The sequence below is a fragment of the Thalassophryne amazonica genome, chromosome 6 (genome assembly GCF_902500255.1).
Source record: "Thalassophryne amazonica chromosome 6, fThaAma1.1, whole genome shotgun sequence".
NCBI classification, from domain to species: domain Eukaryota; kingdom Metazoa; phylum Chordata; class Actinopteri; order Batrachoidiformes; family Batrachoididae; genus Thalassophryne; species Thalassophryne amazonica.
In genome coordinates, this window is record NC_047108.1 from 20,620,329 (window position 1) to 20,637,625 (window position 17,297).

Below are 17,297 nucleotides of genomic sequence, written 5' to 3' on the forward strand. Positions count from 1 at the left end.
TCATTCATTCACTCACTCACTGCTTTATTTTCCAAGACCTCCGCCTCACGGCAACACAGTTGTTGAATAGAGATTTGAGCTTCATTGCTTCTCTTAACTTCTTCATTGCTGGATGCTATGTAGTAAACAGGAGCTTCCAGCAGTGGGAAGAGTGCACACAAAGACAGAAGTGTTGACTCATTGTTTGGGTCTGTGGTCATCTTTGATACTAACAGAAAGTGATTGTGGTGTTAAAACTCAAAATCAGCTTGTTAGTAGTTGCAAGTGTACCATAGTATCGATTATCCGCAGCTTCCGATAAATTTTTGGGTGGTTTGTAGGTTTAGCTTTATAAAACATATCTTTTCAGTTAGCTGATTATCTGTTATCAAACTTAACTTTTTGTTTAGCTGTGCCCACTACTGCCTACATGTAATCTGAATTATTAAAACAACATTTCTACCAACTGACTCTCATTCCACGTTGCATTCATTTCCACCGACAGAACATATTTCTCTTCTTGGGCGCTCACTCAAAGAGCTCCTTGAAGTGCAGCGAAATAACCAATTGTATGTGGTTGCTAAGGAAAAATAATAAATATTTGGCCAATCAGCATCGCCAAAGTTTGGGTTGCCCGTGGATTTATCAAAGTGCTGTTGTTTTTGGCAGAAACAGAAACCCCACGGGCATTTGGGCTAGATTTATTTTTTGTGTCCGTGTGTTTTGCTGGAGTAAATTGAAGAACTTTGGAACTTTGTTACGATGCTGATCCTCCTGACTGTTATGTCCTCGGTGGTTTTCAGCTGTAGAGTTGCCTTCGGATCCCACTTCAGCTCAGGTGAGCTGACGAGCTAGGATTTACTCCCGAATGTTGCTCCTGGTGTGGAAACAAGGATGGAAATTTAAGATAAAACAAATGAGTGATGTTTGTTTGTTTATTTTAGGGGGTCAAAGCTCTTTTTTTGGTACAGCGGACCAGTTATAACAATTAGGGGAGACCGGGGCTGTTTGTTTCAGTGTTCAAAGCTGCAGCCATGGTGGCATTTTGCTCAAAAAATACAGGAGTAGTTTCAACTTGATTTCAGTTTACACGTCATGAGGATCATCCCACAGAAGTGAAATATTCTTTGGAGTATTCCACAGTCTAAAATAAAAATAAAATAGCAATTTGTATGTTTTTTTTTAAGACATTCTAACTTACCACTACTGAGTTCACACAGGACCTTATAGTCAGACTAACTCAAGTTCAGCAAAGCATTTAATGAAGTGGTTTTGTAAACTGAATTAGTTTTGTGCCAGCATGGTGGCTTAGTGGTTAGCACTGTTGCCTCACAGCGAGAAGGTCGTGGGTTCAATTCTTGTGGCCTTTCTGTGTGAAGTTTGCATGTTCCCCCCGTGTTTGCGTGGGTTTCCTCCGGGTGCTCCGGTTTCCTCCCACATCCAAAGACTTGCGGGTTAGGTGAACTGGAATCTTTAAATTGTCCATAGGTGTGTGTGTGGGTGTGTCTGTGTTTGTCTGTCTGTTTGTGGCCCTGCGACAGACTGTCGTTCTGTCCTGGGTGTACCCCGCCTCGCGCCCTATGGCTGCTGGGATAGGCTCCAGCCCCCCGCGACCCTTAAATGGACTAAGCGGTAGAAGATGAATGAATGAATTAGTTTTGTTCTCTACACTATTAATTAATTTCAACCAATTTAATTTAAAGGTTTTGGTGTTAGTAATTAGCCGAATTATTTAATTTAAGTTATTCTAGCTTCTTTATTTTGCCTCCATTCCATTCAGTAATGTTCATGCAAATATTAACTCAATTTTGTGAAGTTTAAAAACATTTTTATCTTATTTCACTGAAGTCTGAATAAATTACATGTTGCATTTCAAGTTTTACAGTCAAACTGTTTATTTTAAAACTATTGTCAACCAACTGTTTTAATTTTTACACACACACACACACGCTCTCTTTGTCTGATGGTGGTGTGAACATTGTAGTATGTACATAATGTTCTTTTGTCGATTGAGGAATTTTTCCATATTTTGAAAGAGTCTAAATTTGCTGATATTTTCTATTCTGTTAAAGCTGGTGTCATTGTGAACCCCAGAATGTGTTTGCCTGAAGATAATGGCATTGCAGTACAGTTTGGTGTACTATGTGTGTAATTGGTGTCAAATGGTGAAATGTTTCTTGCTCAGGAACTTAAGTGTTGTATTGTATTTGATACTGTTCCTTTGCAAAGTATAAATGAGGCCTAATATAGCTGTAAATGGTTAACTTTGTCTGTGAAACTGCTGATTTTGAGAAGGATGTGAAATGATTAATGTGGAATTGTAGTAATTTTCTGACTTCATTTGAATGCTTGTACTGCACTAGGCAGGTAAATCTATTGGTGCACCATCCCCACCAAGGCTTTTTTTTACTAGCCGCCACTGAACATAACACTAAACTGACTAAACCAGTTGAACTACAAAAAGACAATCAATCAATAACACTAACAACACTGTTAAACTAACATGAACCACACTAACAACATTTAAAACCCCAAAACCCTGAACTCCTATAGTGCATTGCAGCACAATGTCCATTTCTCCAAAAATATTAGTCTTATCAAGTTTTTGTTTTAATAGCGGTCATTCTTTACCCAAAATACATATGCATACCAAACGGAAAATGTCAGCTCGCCCAGGTTTTTGCGTGATCGAAGCCATACACACGCACGCACGCACACAGAGGTCACTTGGCTATTATACAGAAAATGATTGGAGCTCTTATTTTGAAATGTGCCGGTAGTTGAGTGTTGAGTGTTGCAGTTGATTTGACGGCTGTGCTGGCAGAAAAGGCGTAGCTGGTAAACACAACGTAAAGACTCCGTCAGTTTTCACCGCTGGTCCGGTTCGGTTTGGGTTTTGACGGGCTCTCCCGGTTCGTCGGTACCGTCCGTGTTTGTTGCAGGGGCTGTCAGCCTGCCTCTATCCGAGCAGACGTTAGCATTAGCATTAGCGGGGTGACGATGATAGCGCTCATCAACAAGCTTCTGGACTGGTTCAAGGCTCTGTTCTGGAAGGAGGAGATGGAGCTGACCCTGGTCGGACTGCAGTACTCCGGGAAGACTACCTTCGTCAACGTGATCGCGGTAAGAAGCTGCCGGTCGCAGCGCTCCGTGTTAGCATTAGCGTGCTAATGCTGCTAACGTCACTCACATAACAGAATTTATAAAACAAACAAAAACATCATTGCAGACATTTTTGTTTATGTCTTTTATTTTAAATAATGCACTGACAGTGTCAGTCAGATGTTTTTTAAATAATTGATTTATTTCGTCACGTGATTTTTCTTGTGTTTTTTTCCCCTCTTTATTTGACGTTTATTGATTACTATTTTTTGTGTCAGGACAACAGTGTGATATTTTTATTATGAATGAATGAATTTATTTGGCACACAAACTCAACAGTAACAAAAAACTGATACACAAGTTAATAATAATATAATATATATTATTATATTAATATGTATATGTCGCGGACATGGCGAGCAAAGCTCTTCATCCCACCATGCCATTTTGCCATTTAGGTCTTTCAGAGTTTTTTTGAGTAAATGTTTGGCAGTGTATATTTTGCCGGACCCGGCAAACTTACAGATCACGATATTTTGCCGGATCTCCTATCAAATCAAATCAAAATCAAATCAATTTTATTTATATAGCGCCAAATCACAACAAACAACCTATCTGATTGACTCATTCAAATGGCGTCATAGGTACCAGAACCTGTGATGAAATCAGCTCCGGCAAAGTTGAACTGGATGATATTTTGCTATACGCGGCTTGTAGAGGTGGGCGGATCGATCCTAATATCGATACCAACATTGGTATCGATATTATCAATTATCAGGTTTTCTTCAGGGTGTATAAAGCCATATTCATTGGTAAAACAACTTGATAATGATTTTATCATATATCTATAAATGATAAATGTTGTATGGTTTTCTGAAGGGTGTAAAAAGTCATATTCTTTGGTGAACAACTTGATAACGATTTTATCATATACAGTGGTCCCTCATTTATCGCAGGAGTTACGTTCTAAAAATAACCCGCGATAGACAAAATCAGCGAAGTAGTAAGCGTTATTTTTTACAATTATTATAGATGTTTTAAGGCTGTAAATCCCGTCACTACACACTTTATACACTTTTCTCAAACAGGCATTAACATTGTCTCACTTTTCTCTCCTGTGTAAACACTCAAAAAAAAAAAATGTTTTCCTATAAATAATTATGATGGCTTTTAGAACTAACAAATTTAATATTAACGATCAACCTACGAGCTTGGACACGTAAGAAATTATTAATAGTGACTCACCAGTATTTCACAGTTCCTCTGATCGCGCCTCTTCATCGTGGCACCGCTCCGCTGTCCGGATTGGCTGATTACTCGGGTGGTATGAAAAATATTACCCGTCCGCGAAAAGGGTGTATGGCTATTTATTCTTTAGTGTTTTATCCAATCATATTGGCGTATCAATTATAGGTATATGATAATGAACGATCCTTGTGTAAAAAGATCGATACTCAATCTTTTTTCTCTCCCGCACGCACTGATTGCTGCGCACGCAGATTCATCAGTCTACTCTCTGTCTGTAAGAGCTGCACTGTGTCACACAACACAGAGCAGCGCACCTTTGTATTGTGGTTTGTCAGCCCTCTAACTCAGGAGATTTTGCATTAAGTTGTGTTTAGTGATATTTTTATGAACAAAAATGTTGATTGTGATAAAGTATTTTGTTGTCGCGTACAATGTTTGGCAAAATTCTATCCTAGGTCATTTGGATCCTTTGGATCTATGAAGCTTGAATATGAAAAAGTATCTATCGGCGATACTGGGCCTGTATTTACTTGGTATCAGATCAATACCAAAAGTCCCGGTAACACCCACCTCTAGCAGCTTGCGCTGTTTTGCCAGCCGTCTAAATTTATTCACGACGGAACGGCTGCGGTCAACCGGGACCTTAAATGATAGTAGCTTGATATTTGTGATTTTCATTTTTAAAAATTGTCATATTTTACCATTCACTATCAGATGTGGACTGATGGAAGGTTTTGCAGACATGACACTGACAGAGGAAAAAAACAGGATAAACACACGTGCTGACGTGGACTTCTGTATTTTCATTTTTATTCTGTCTTGAATTTGCAGGTTTTTGCATCCCCACCTTACACAGAAAATTACCAAGAGTGCAAAAATTATTTCCACCGTGCCCGAAATTATTTCCATGTGGCAAAAAGCATCCGGTGGAAATAATTTTGGGCGCGGCGGTGGAAATAATTTTGGGCATGATGGAAATCATTTTTGCCACACGGTGGAAATAATTTCAGGCATGGCTATGCCACATTTTTGAGCTGCTTTTAGTGTCCGAGAATCCCTCCGCCAGTAGGTGATTTTCTGTTCCGATTCAAATGGAGCATGAGCATGGCTAAAACTTTTTTTTTTGCCTTTCAGCTTCTGGGGAAGGCCCCCCCCCCCCCCGACTCTCTGCCTTTTAAATAAATATTTATTTATTTATTTATTTATTTATTTTTGCCTTTCACCTGCTGACCCCCCGCCTTTTTTTTTTTTTGCCTTTCAGCTTCTGGAAGGCCCCCCCCCCCAGCTTTTTAAACATTTTTCTTTTTTTGCCTACAATATGGCCAAATTATCATATTGCAATATTGCCATATCAATATGATGTAAGATATGATTTCACACAAAGTGCAGCAACAGTGAAAGTTAAACATTCTTAAACAAAACAGTAATAATACCACACTCATTTTGCACTCATCATAAGCTTAGGATACAGTGCCCTCCAAAAGTAATGGAATACTTGGTATTTCACACGTTAGAGATTAAAGCCAGGGTTTGGAGAATGCTTAGACTCTCCCCAACCGCCCCCCCCCCCCCCCCCCCCCCCCAAAAAAGCTTTTGCAGTATGGGCTTAGAAAGGGCCTTCTTTGTTTGTTTGAATATACCAAAACCTGAAGAAGAGAACATTGCTGTGTTTCAAAATGTGAGGAACATGTCTCCAAAAACTCCACCAATTTGAGGTTGAAGCTGCAGAGGAGATCTTCATCTGGTTAAATGTCCTGAGGGTTCAGCTCACTTGTCATCTCTGAAAACCAACAGCTGCTGCTTGTGTTGCAGACACTGTTTAGGGAAGTACATCATGTAATGACTAGGTCCAGCTGGTGCCAGTGTTGCGACCTGGGGTGTCACCAGGATGCTTTTTGGATAGCTTTGTTCTGGAAGAAGGTATTTGTTACGCAGTTTGTGGTAGCCTCTTCGTTCCTACTCTCACCTATGGTCATGGGGGTTGGGTCATGACTGAAAGAACTAGATCGTGGGTACAAGTGGCCAAAATGGGCTTCCTCCGGAGGGTGGCTGGTGTCTCCCTTAGATATAGGGTGAGAAGTTCGGTCATCTGTGGGGAGCTCGGAGTACAGTTGCTGATCCTTCGCATTGAAAGGAGCCAGCTGAGGTGGTTCGGGCATCTGGTAAGGATGCTTCATGGGCACCTCCCTAGGGAGGTGTTTCAGGCACATCCATCTGGGAGGAGTCCCCGTGGAAGACCCAGGACTAGGTTAGAGATTATATCTCCACACTGGCCTGGGAATGCCTCGGGATCCCCCAGTCATAGGTAGTCAATGTGGCACAGGAAAGGGAAGTCTGGGGTCCCCTGCTGGAGCTGTTGCCCCCGCGACCTGGACCCGGAAAAGTGGTTGAAAATGAATGATGAGTGGGTTGTGGTAGCAACAAAGCTCAAGGAGCCTTTGCCCATTTTCATTCATTTTGCCAATCCCATGATGGCCCAGCACGGTCTGCCAGGACTCTTGGTCTGTGCCCATCCTAGCATTAAAGTCTCCCAGAATGAAAATGTACTCTGATGCTGGGATTTTCTTAACAGCACTGTTTAGTTACTTATAGAACTGGTCCTTAACTTCAAGTGTAGCCTGCAAAGTTGGCGCATAAACACACAAAAGGTTAACAGGACCTTCATGTGTAGAAAGGCGAAGGGTAATGATCCTTTCTGTGCTACCTATGGGTGGCTCTATTGTGTGCAGCATAGTATTCCTGACAGCAAAGCTGACTTCATGTTCTCTAGTTTCATCCATTCCTTTTCCTTCCCAGAAGAAGGTGTAGGAGTCTTTCTTAAGGGACTCACTGTCAGGAAGTCATGTTTGTTGCAGGGCAGCTATGTCAATGTTCAGTCTGTAGAGCTCAATCACTACAGTTTTATGGATGTCCTCTGTCCTTTAGGTCATCGGACAAGCCAGTGCACATAGTGCATACATTCCAGCTACCAGTTAGGGCTGTCACGATTAGGAATTTCTGGAGACGATTAATTGTCAGACAAATAATTGCGATTGACGAATATATTGTCTTTTTTTTTTTTCCCCTTCTTTATATTCTACTATTGTATAATTACACAACTCTGGAAGAACGTTTGGCTTCTGTGAGTGGAGAAACTGGGTATAGTGCAACATTTTTATTTTTATCTTCATTTTACATACAGTCCCAACTTTTTCTGAATTGTGGTTGTTTCTGTTGCATTTCTGAAATTCTTTCTCCTCATCAGTCACGTTTTGTCCTTAAACACTGCATTAGGCCCATATTGAACAAATAAATACCTTTGGAAAGTAACAGCTGTTAAAGTTCAGAGTTCTCACCTGCTTTTTGTGATCTGTGCATCTGAACATCACCACAGCTTCTCCATGTCAGGGTTTTGTTTTTTTTTTGTGGCTCAGTTCATTCATATATTCTCATTTTTTAAATATGTTTTTAAAGCTATTTGACCGTTTATTTCATTTCATGATCTCATAAATTCAGCATACAACGCGCACATGGTGTGAACAGGACGGTAACGGCAGAATCACACCTTTAGAGAAAGTTCAGAGAGAAGTAAAAGCAGCTTCACGTTTTCATTTTGTTAACATGTTCACTCGGGTTAAAATCCTCTCTCTGCTCGGCGCTCGCTGCGCACTGAACGTGTCGCGCCTGCATTCAGGAACCTCCCTCACCCACCCCCTCCTTCGCAGTCTGCAGCCTGTTAACTCCGCGCGCGCGCACACACAGACACACACACCGACAGCTCCGCATTTTAGACGGCTTTTGAAGAAGACGGCACTGTTTTAATCGGCCGTCAGCCTCCTTGTTATTGTCCCGCCTTAAGACGAGAGCGAGGCTGCAGCACAATGACGTCAGATTTTGAGTTGTTTTATGCTTTGTGGATAAAATAAATAATTCACGGTAATCGCGAATATGAAAAATAATCGCGAATATGAAAAATAATCACGATTGACGAATATTGTAATAATTGTGACAGCCCTACTACCAGTATGAAGGGCTGGGGTCTTTTGTCTTCTCCTTTCTTTTCTTTCTTGCTTGTCTGGTGCGTGGTATACAATCCACCTCAAGTAAGACTCTAAGCTCCAAGCACCCAATGGAGCAGGCAGATCTTGGAGGGTCAGCACCTAACTGGCCGGGGGCCGCCCGGCTTAAAGCGGGCGGTAGCTGACAATGGGATTACGAAGATCCTTCCCACTGTCAAAGGAAACCCGTGGCATCCCGCTGTACATCAATTTAGCAGGGACTTATCACCTGTAAACTGCTGTCTTCTGGTTTGTTACTCACCCCAAGGAATGGGAGGGACTGGAGTGGCCTCTCCAGAGCGCTAGCCTGGGCAGGTTTATTTAGAACCTCCACTGCCCAAGAATACAACAGGACCCCCCTCTCTGCCTCTCCGACGTAGTCCAAGGGAACACGAAGCATGACACTTGACATTGGTTTGGCTGCAGGAGTTGCTGGAAAGATTTCAGATTTTCTGTCTGGGTTTACTCCCATACCCTGACCCAGAATTAGGTGTAGCTGCAAGTCAGCAGAGGTTTTTGAATCAGGGTTTACCTTCCCCTAGACAGACTGCCATCCAAGACTGATCATCTCTGTCTACCTGTGCTGTTTACCCACAGCTAGGGGTCTGGTTTGCAGCCATCAGGGCGTGTCCACTAGGGATGTGAATCGTACAACAACTCACGATTCAATTTGATTCCGATTCTTGGGGTGACGATTCGATTCAGAATCGATTTTCGATTCAAAGAGCTCTGAGAAATAGTTATATTACTTAAAACATGTTTATGTTTAAGAAAATGCAGCTTTACAAGGTTAATCTCGTTCAGAGTTGGCTGGCAGTTTAGCGAAGCGCTAGTCAGTAGTCGGCAGATACTGCTGCTCCCCTCTTTTAGCTCCCGGTGATGGCGTAGCATGTGGGCTTGTGGATTTGAGTGTTTCCGAAGTACTTGACTTTCATTTTGCAGATTTTGCGCACTGCATAAATCATGTCAAGCTCCTTCTTACACAGCAAATAATAAAATCCAAAATGCACACCAACATTTGCCTTCAGCAAAGATGGCACTGGCTGAATTAGCTCTTCGTCCGCCATGCTAAGCTAATGTTTGAAGCACGCCGGACCCTCCCCTCGTGGGGACGCTGTAGTACGGAGGCCGTTGCCTGACAAACAGTACACGCAGCAAGTAAGCAAGAAAATGTTTAAAAAATGCTTTTTAAAAATCGATTCTTGGACATTTTGGATCAATTCAGAATCTTAATAAATAAGAATCGTGATTCGGATGTGAATCGATTTTTTTTTTTCTGGCACCCCTAGTGTCCACACACCGGTAGACCATGTGTCTGGGGGCCAGACCTCCTCCAAGCTCCCTGCAGTGTAGCCTGGGGCCTTATGCTGGCCAATTTCCGTCTGTAGCCTCAAGGAGGCACTGCATAGGACTTGCTGTGGAGAGGCTATGTACTGGAATGAGAGAATTACGCACTCAGCTCTCTTTTCGCAGTGCTGCAAGCGGACCCTATTGTAATTGTGCTGTTTATTATTGTTTATTAGAGCCCGAGTAGGACAAAGTCCTGCGAGGACCCTATTGTAAGTGTGCTGTTTATTATTAGGGCACGAGTAGGACAACGTCCTACGAGGAATGACACACCACTTGAAAGATGGGAATTTAATGAAATATCTGTTCTTGCGTATTTTTGCCTCGAACTTTGATGACCCCTGGCAAGGTCACCATTTGTTTTTGGCCGGGAAATTTTGGGAAAGTTCCTTTCCTGGTAAGTTCCATCTCTGAGTCAATTTTATTTCATTTATAGCGCCAAATCACAACAGAGTTACCTCAAGGCACTTCACACAAGTAAGGTTTAACCTTACTAACTCCCAGTGCAACAGTGGTAAGGAGAAACTCCCTCTGAGGAAGAAACCTCAAACAGACCAGGCTCAAAGGGGTGACCCTCTGCTTGTGCTATGCTACAGACATAACTTATAGAACAATTCACAAAATTAATATACAGGAAAAGCTGTTGGTGCACAGAACAGGAGGGTCTCCAGTACAAATGCCTCACCCATCTCTGGATGGAACTGCACCTTAAACAGAGAGAAAAAACAGAATCAAGCATCAGAAAGACAAGAAATACAGTATAATTTGTCAGCATTAAACAACAAGAAAAACAGGAAATGCTAAGGTGATCGCCTGCCACTAGCCCTAAGCTTCACTAAAAGACCCAGAATTTATAAAGTTGAGGCCACGGCACGCTCTGTTTCCTAATAAAAAAATTAAGAGTGAAAAGCGTAGAACGATACTATACCAGTATGATAACCATACAAAAGGGAAAATAAGTGTGCCTTAAGTCTGGACTTGAACGTTTCCACAGAATCTGACTGTTTTATTGATGCAGGGAGATCATTCCACAGAACAGGGACATAAGAGAAAGCTCTGTGACCCGCAGACTTCTTATTCACCCTAGGGACACAAAGTGTTCCTGCAGCCTGAGAACGCAAAGCCTGGGCCGGTACGTAAGGTTTAATGAGGTCAACTAGGTAGGGAGGTGCCAGTCCAGGAACAATTTTATAGACTAGTCAGGGCTTGAAATAGTACGTGTATGTGATAGTTTGTGCACGTATTATTCGAGCGGTGCACGTAATTTTATACTCCACTAGCACTGGTGCAAGTAACTTTATCCAAGTTTTATCATCTATAAGCACCAGTAAAATGAACCAGTAAAGGAATAAATAAGGAAAAAACAATTTCCAGTGTGTTGTCTTCGTCTTCCCTGCATTTTATGACTCACACACGGAGTGAGTTGCAGTGCTCTATTTGTTGTTTGCACGCGCACATGTAAACAAAGAAACCCTCTCTCCCCCTCAAACTCTGTCATCATTGTGTTATAAACCAGTCACCATTTGTTTTATTATACATCTGTGTAGTTAATAAAATTATCTTCATGGACGATTAGTTCGCGCGCACGTGAAAAAAAAGTGGCTGCCACTGCGGTTCCTTTATGGAACCCAGGAGACGTCACTTAAAGTGATATTTTTTTCTGGCCATGATAATTTGTGCACACATTTTCCTTTAATCGAGCACACGAATTAATAAAATGTGCTCTCAGATTAATAAAACGTGCGCACGGTTTCCTGGCCGTGTTAATTCGTGTGCACATTTTCCTTTAATCGAGCCCTCGAATTAATAAAACGTGCATGTTTTCCTTTAATTGAGCCCTCGCATTAATAAAATGTGTGCACGTGTTCCTTTCGTTCAAAATGAACTTCATAATATGACCTAAATTGTCATCCTCACGACGCTTTGACTTCAGCATCCTTTTTAATGTGCTTAAACTCCAGATGATGCCATGCTGGACAGCTGGAGTTCTCTATATGTCCTTGTGTGCCCAAACCATGATGATACACCCTGACCAGATCTATTTCTAATGGGAAAATGTATTACACTGTCTCCTGGTTTGTTGACTAATAGTCAGCATTTATGTGTCAAGACAATATTGAGTGCCCGTTTTACAAATTGTGGCCACGTTTAAGTAGATTGTACCCTTGTTTTACTCAAACGATGCTTAAAACGTGCGCACAGTATTATAAAACGAAGGCACAATATAATAAAATGAAGGCGTAATATAATAAAAGATGCGCACATTCTCTCCACATGCAAAACATTTTGCAATGATACTTCCTGGGCTCCGTAGTTCCTAGCTCTCTCCCCTGAAACTCTGTCATAATTGTGTTATAAACCAGTCACCATTTGTTTTATTATACATCTGTGTAGTTAATAAATAAAATAATCTTCACGGATGATTCATTCGCGTGCGCACGTGAAAAAAAATACTCAGGGGAGAGCAGCAGCGGCAAACTCTCCCCAGAGAGGAATTAAGAGTCTGACACATCAGAGAGTTTTAAGGTTGATATAAGACTGACTTTTGGTTGTGCAAGTAACTTTTTTTTGGTGCAAGTAATTTTTTTGTTACTAGCACCAGTGCAAGTAGGTTAAAAAATGTATTTCGACCCTTGCTAGTTGCAGAACCTTAAAATCTGATCTCACTGGGACAGGAAGACAGTCATGAGTTGCCAAAATGGGTGTAATGTGGTCGAACTTTCTGCTTCGTGTCAATTGAAGACCCGTAATGCTGGACTGCGGTAAACCAGAAAAATAAACATTGCAGTAGTCCAATCTAGAAGAGATAAACACATGGATCAGGGTCTCAGCATCAGCCATAGTCAGGATGGGACGAATCTTTGCTGTATTTCGCAAGTGGAAGAAAGTGGTCCTTGTAATATTTCTAATGTGGAGGCCAAAGGACAGCGTAGGATCAAAAATTACCCCAAGGTTCCTCACTTTGTCCGTGTGATGTATGACACATGAACCTAGGCTAAGCGTTAACTGGTCAAATTCATGCCGATGTCTCACTGGACCAAGAACCATCATTTCAGTCTTATCAGAGTAGGAAGTTTCTAGACATCCAGCTTCTCAATGATGCAAGACAATCTTCTAAGGATTTTATGTGAATGAGATGACCAGCAGTTATCAGCATGTAACCAGCGGTTATCAGCATGTAACCAGCTGTTATCAGCATGAGTATCATCAGCATAGCAGTGAAAGGTAATATGTGCCCAAGGGGTGCTATATAAAGGGAGAAAAGCAGGGGGCCTAAGACGGACCCCTGTAGAACCCCAAATTTCATGTCACTAAGGTTAGAGGTCGTGTTACAAAACACAGTCGGCCCAAGAGTGGGCCACAGGTCCTTAAACAGTTTTGTTTGTATAGGATCAAATAGAGTGGTTGTGCTTTTTGTTGACATAACGAGTTTTTTCAGCATGCCTAAAGAGATACACTCAAAGTTTTGTTGAAATCGTTCAAAGTCGGCTTGAATCACACCCTAATGTAAACTCCCTGAAATTTAAAAATAATGTTTCTTAAAGCCTCTTTAAAAACCTATTTATTTTCTCTGGCATTTCCAAAATGAGTGATTGCAACTCTTTTTCACTTTAGCATTTCTTCTCTTTTTCCTGTTGCTTAATGCTGACAAATTTTACCTCACTTGTAGTTTTTCGGTAGCATGGCCCAAGCAGATGGTCTTCCCTTTGAGTCTGGTCTGCTTGAGGTTTCTTCCTCAGAGGGAGTTTTTCTATACCACTGTTGCCTGTGTGCTTGCTCTAGGGGTTGGTAAGGTTCAACCTTACTTATACGCTGCACCCGAGGCAGCTTTGTTGTGATTTGGCACTATGTAAATCAAATTAAATCCTACTACTTTTTACTCTTTATTTTACTTTGTCTTTTATTTGTTTTATTGACTGTTGTAATTTTATTGTTATTTTTAATTCATTTATTTCTGATTGGGGGTGACTTGGTTCCCATTTTTTAATTATGTACAGCACTTTGGTCGACTGCCGTTGTTTTAAACGTGCTTTAGAAATAAAGGTTGAGTTGAGTTGAGGAGTTCTTTAGAGGAAAAAGTAGTAACAAGCCATCATCACTGAGGGTAACAAGTGGGGTCCCTCAGGAATCAGTCCTGGGACCTGTTTTGTTGCTAGTCTTTGTTAATAATTTGTCAGGTGTTCTTTCAGATAAGAGTAAAAGTTTTTCAGATGATACAAAATTGTTTCACCCTATATTGTCATTAGTTGATTACAGTTGTATTAACAATGACTTAGATAAGCTTTTCAAACGGGTCAAATGAATGGTTACTGGTTTAACAGTGAAAAATGTAAGGTAATGCATTTTGGTGCCAAAAGTCCTTGTTATGAGTACTGTATGAAGGGAGATAAAATAGACACTGTTATGGAAGAAAAAGATTTACATATTTTATTTGCAGGTATCATTCTCCAAGTACAAGTAATGCATTTGCAAAAGCTAATCAAGTGCTCGGTCTTATCAAAAGGTTGTTCAATTATATTATCAAAGACTCTTTCCTCATGTTGTACAATTGTTATGTTATGGCCTGGTCACACAGCATATGATGATTCCTGAATGAAAGGGAAAAAGTAAAAAAAAAAAAAAATCACAAATCCTTGAGAAAAGGTCGACGAATGAGCTTTATCACAGAATAACTTGTGAATAACTTGCTTTATCACAGAATAACTTGTGAATCAAGAGCACAAAAGGAACGAAAGAGGAACCAAACAAAACCGAAGCTAATGTTGATCTTGGCGCTTTAAATGAAACGCTCCTGGAGCCACTGTTGGGGTGGTTGTTTGTCTACATTTCTATGTTCCAGGACTCAGCACTGGGACGGAGCTCATAGCGCCTGAATCCTGGAGAAACTGCAAACAGAAGTGTATGATTCGACCCACTGTGGAGACCTGTGCACACGTCGGTGGATCCACCTGCTCTGGTTCCTCATCCAGAACAAAAGAATCCTCAGACTGATGGCATGCTGTCTTGCTCAAATTTAAACAAAACAAAAAAAAAAACTGGTTTGCCGTGGGGACTGCTCTGTCACTGTATTACGTTACTAACCCATATATATATTGATTTATAACAAAACTCTCAAAAGGGGGAATAAATATAAGTGTAAAGATGATTGAATATATCAGAGCAGTAAATTGATCAGTTCGTGTGAATGCCGCACATTGACTCCCCATGTGTGGTTATTTCCACCAGCTGATCCACAACGTGAATTCTGTCTTCCAGAACAGCTCTTTATATAATCATCTGAATCATCTACCTGTTGCCACATGTACATAAGGGCTGTATTGTTATTCCTACACTCATATTGCTGTATTTACTAAAAAAAATAATAAGTGCACACAAGAGGCGATGGCTCCTGCTGAGGCTGCGTTCAAGTACCGTCGGAAATTACACAACTTGTTTAAAATTCAGCAGTTGCTTGTGGCAAGAGCATGGTTTTCATTTTATTTTTGGTAAAATAATTTATTGTGCCCACACAACATTAATTCTGGCCTATGTAAGGTGCCTGAGCTTATTGAAGCTGACACCCCCCCCGCCCAGATTAAAAAAAACAAATCCAAGCAAACAAACTAGTTTGCCCTGTGATTTCTGACGGTACATGAATGCAGCAGCGGCAGCGGCACTCAGAAACAGCTTCTGCACTGTATGAAAACATTTAGCTGCTCGAACACAGTCAAACTAAATGCTAACGTTACAAAAACTAAACAAACAATAAGAAACCGTCAGCAACGACAGCAAAACAAAATACCAGCGAATTGAGGTTTTCGGCGGCATTCGTTCAGATTTTTCAACAGTTTAAAAATCCTGACGAAGCGCCAGCTGCAGGAATGAAACTGTGCAAAGGTTAAATGATGCCAACGAAAGTCCAGATATCTTGTTTCATTTGGGCTTCGTTTCCCTTCGTTAAGTGCCATGTGACCGGGCCTGTAGACCTCATTTGAAATATTGTGTGCAAGTGTGGTCCCCCTTTTTACAGAGGGACAAAGATGTTAGAAAAAGTTCAACGAAGGGCAACAAAAGTTGTACCTGGTTTAGAACACTTATCTTATGAAATTAGGTTGAGGGAACTCGGACTGACTACACTAAAACACGGAAGCGTTTGTGGGGACCTTGTTGATGCTTACAAAATATTAAACTGTCATGAAAATATTGATTGTAATTAATGTTATTGTTTTGGTTTTTTTTGTTGTTTTTTTCATTTTGATCAGGACTACAGTGTGATATCATTATTATTATTGATTTCAGGCTTCATGTTTGTTTGAGGTGAACAAAGCGAATTGTTTACAATTGATAATAATTCCACCCAGGAAACCTTTGCGTTCTTTGACCTGCAGGTCTCAACATCTAACCATTTTGTTCATGTTTGAAGCAGGATTATGACTAACTTAAGAGCTACATTGGGTGAAAAACAATCTAATGGATCAAATGGAGGCTTGAGGTGCCCACGTGTGGCAATGATCATGTCATCTTTTTAAGAAGACCTTCTCTGTGACCTAGTTGTTTGTGGTGAACCTGAAGTAATTGAACATGTCGTGTGTTTCAGTCGGGCCAGTTCAGTGAAGACATGATTCCTACAGTCGGCTTCAACATGAGGAAGATCACCAAGGGCAACGTCACCATCAAGGTGGGTCCTTCCATCCACCTGTCATGCCGTGGCAGTGTTTATTAGGACACGCCCACAAAGGCCAAATCCTAAACCAAGGTCCTGTTTGTCATGGATGAAGGTTCTCAGTCATCCAGGGCAGAAATAGCTAGATTTCAAAGAGTTTAGTGCGGAAATCAGTCATATGAGGGAGAATTTGCTCAGTGATTCTCCTGCTTTTGATATTGACGCATCTATGGTCAAATCATTATTTAAACAAACCAATGTTAGGAAAAGCCCTGGCCCTGACAACATCAGTGGTCGGGTCCTTAAGTCCTGTGCTGGTCAGCTAAGTGAGATCTTCACTCAGTCACTTCAGAAGCAAACAGTGCCAAAGAAGCGGAAGCACACTACAGTCATTCCTGTGGTTAAGTGTAAGAACCAGAAGGTCCTAAATGACTTTCGACCTTTAGCTCTCACCTCCTTGGTGATGAAGACCTTTAAGAGGTTGATTAAGCAGGAGTTACTGAAGCAGGTGGAGAAACAATTGGATCAGCTCCAGTTTGCTCACAGGGCTGCAGAGGTGTTGAGGATACAAAACTTACATTGTTAAATTTCCTTTTATAAACATCTGGAATCCTCAAAAACTCATGCAAGGCTCCTTTTTATTGACTTCTCTTCAGCATTCAAGACTATTCAGCCCTGTCTGTTGGCTGAGAAACTTCAGGCTGTTTTTAACTTGAACCCTAATTTAATTGGTTGGTTACTGGATTTTCTGTCCAACAGGTCGCAGTGTATTCGGGTTAATGGTGTTTTATCCTTAAAAGCTTGTTCTTCCACAGGTTCTCCACAGGGCTGTGTTTTGTCACCACTGCTTTTTATCTTATGTACTAATGATTGTAGGAGTAAATATGAGAATAGGCACTGTGTGAAATTTGCAGACGACACTGTCATAGTGAGCCTTCTGA

The 17,297-nt window shown here is 41.1% G+C and overlaps 1 protein-coding gene across 1 annotated transcript in view; it reads left to right on the top strand.

Moving 5' to 3' along the window:
- The first annotated feature begins 2,754 nt into the window (after positions 1 to 2,754).
- The window catches only part of LOC117511423 (ADP-ribosylation factor-like protein 8A), a 53,354-nt gene continuing 38,811 nt past the window's right edge, over positions 2,755 to 17,297 (top strand). The window contains exons 1-2 of the mRNA XM_034171450.1: positions 2,755 to 3,102; positions 16,291 to 16,371. Coding sequence (XP_034027341.1) covers positions 2,980 to 3,102; positions 16,291 to 16,371 — 204 coding nt within the window. The 5' untranslated portion in view covers positions 2,755 to 2,979. The remainder of the gene's footprint in view (positions 3,103 to 16,290; positions 16,372 to 17,297) is intronic.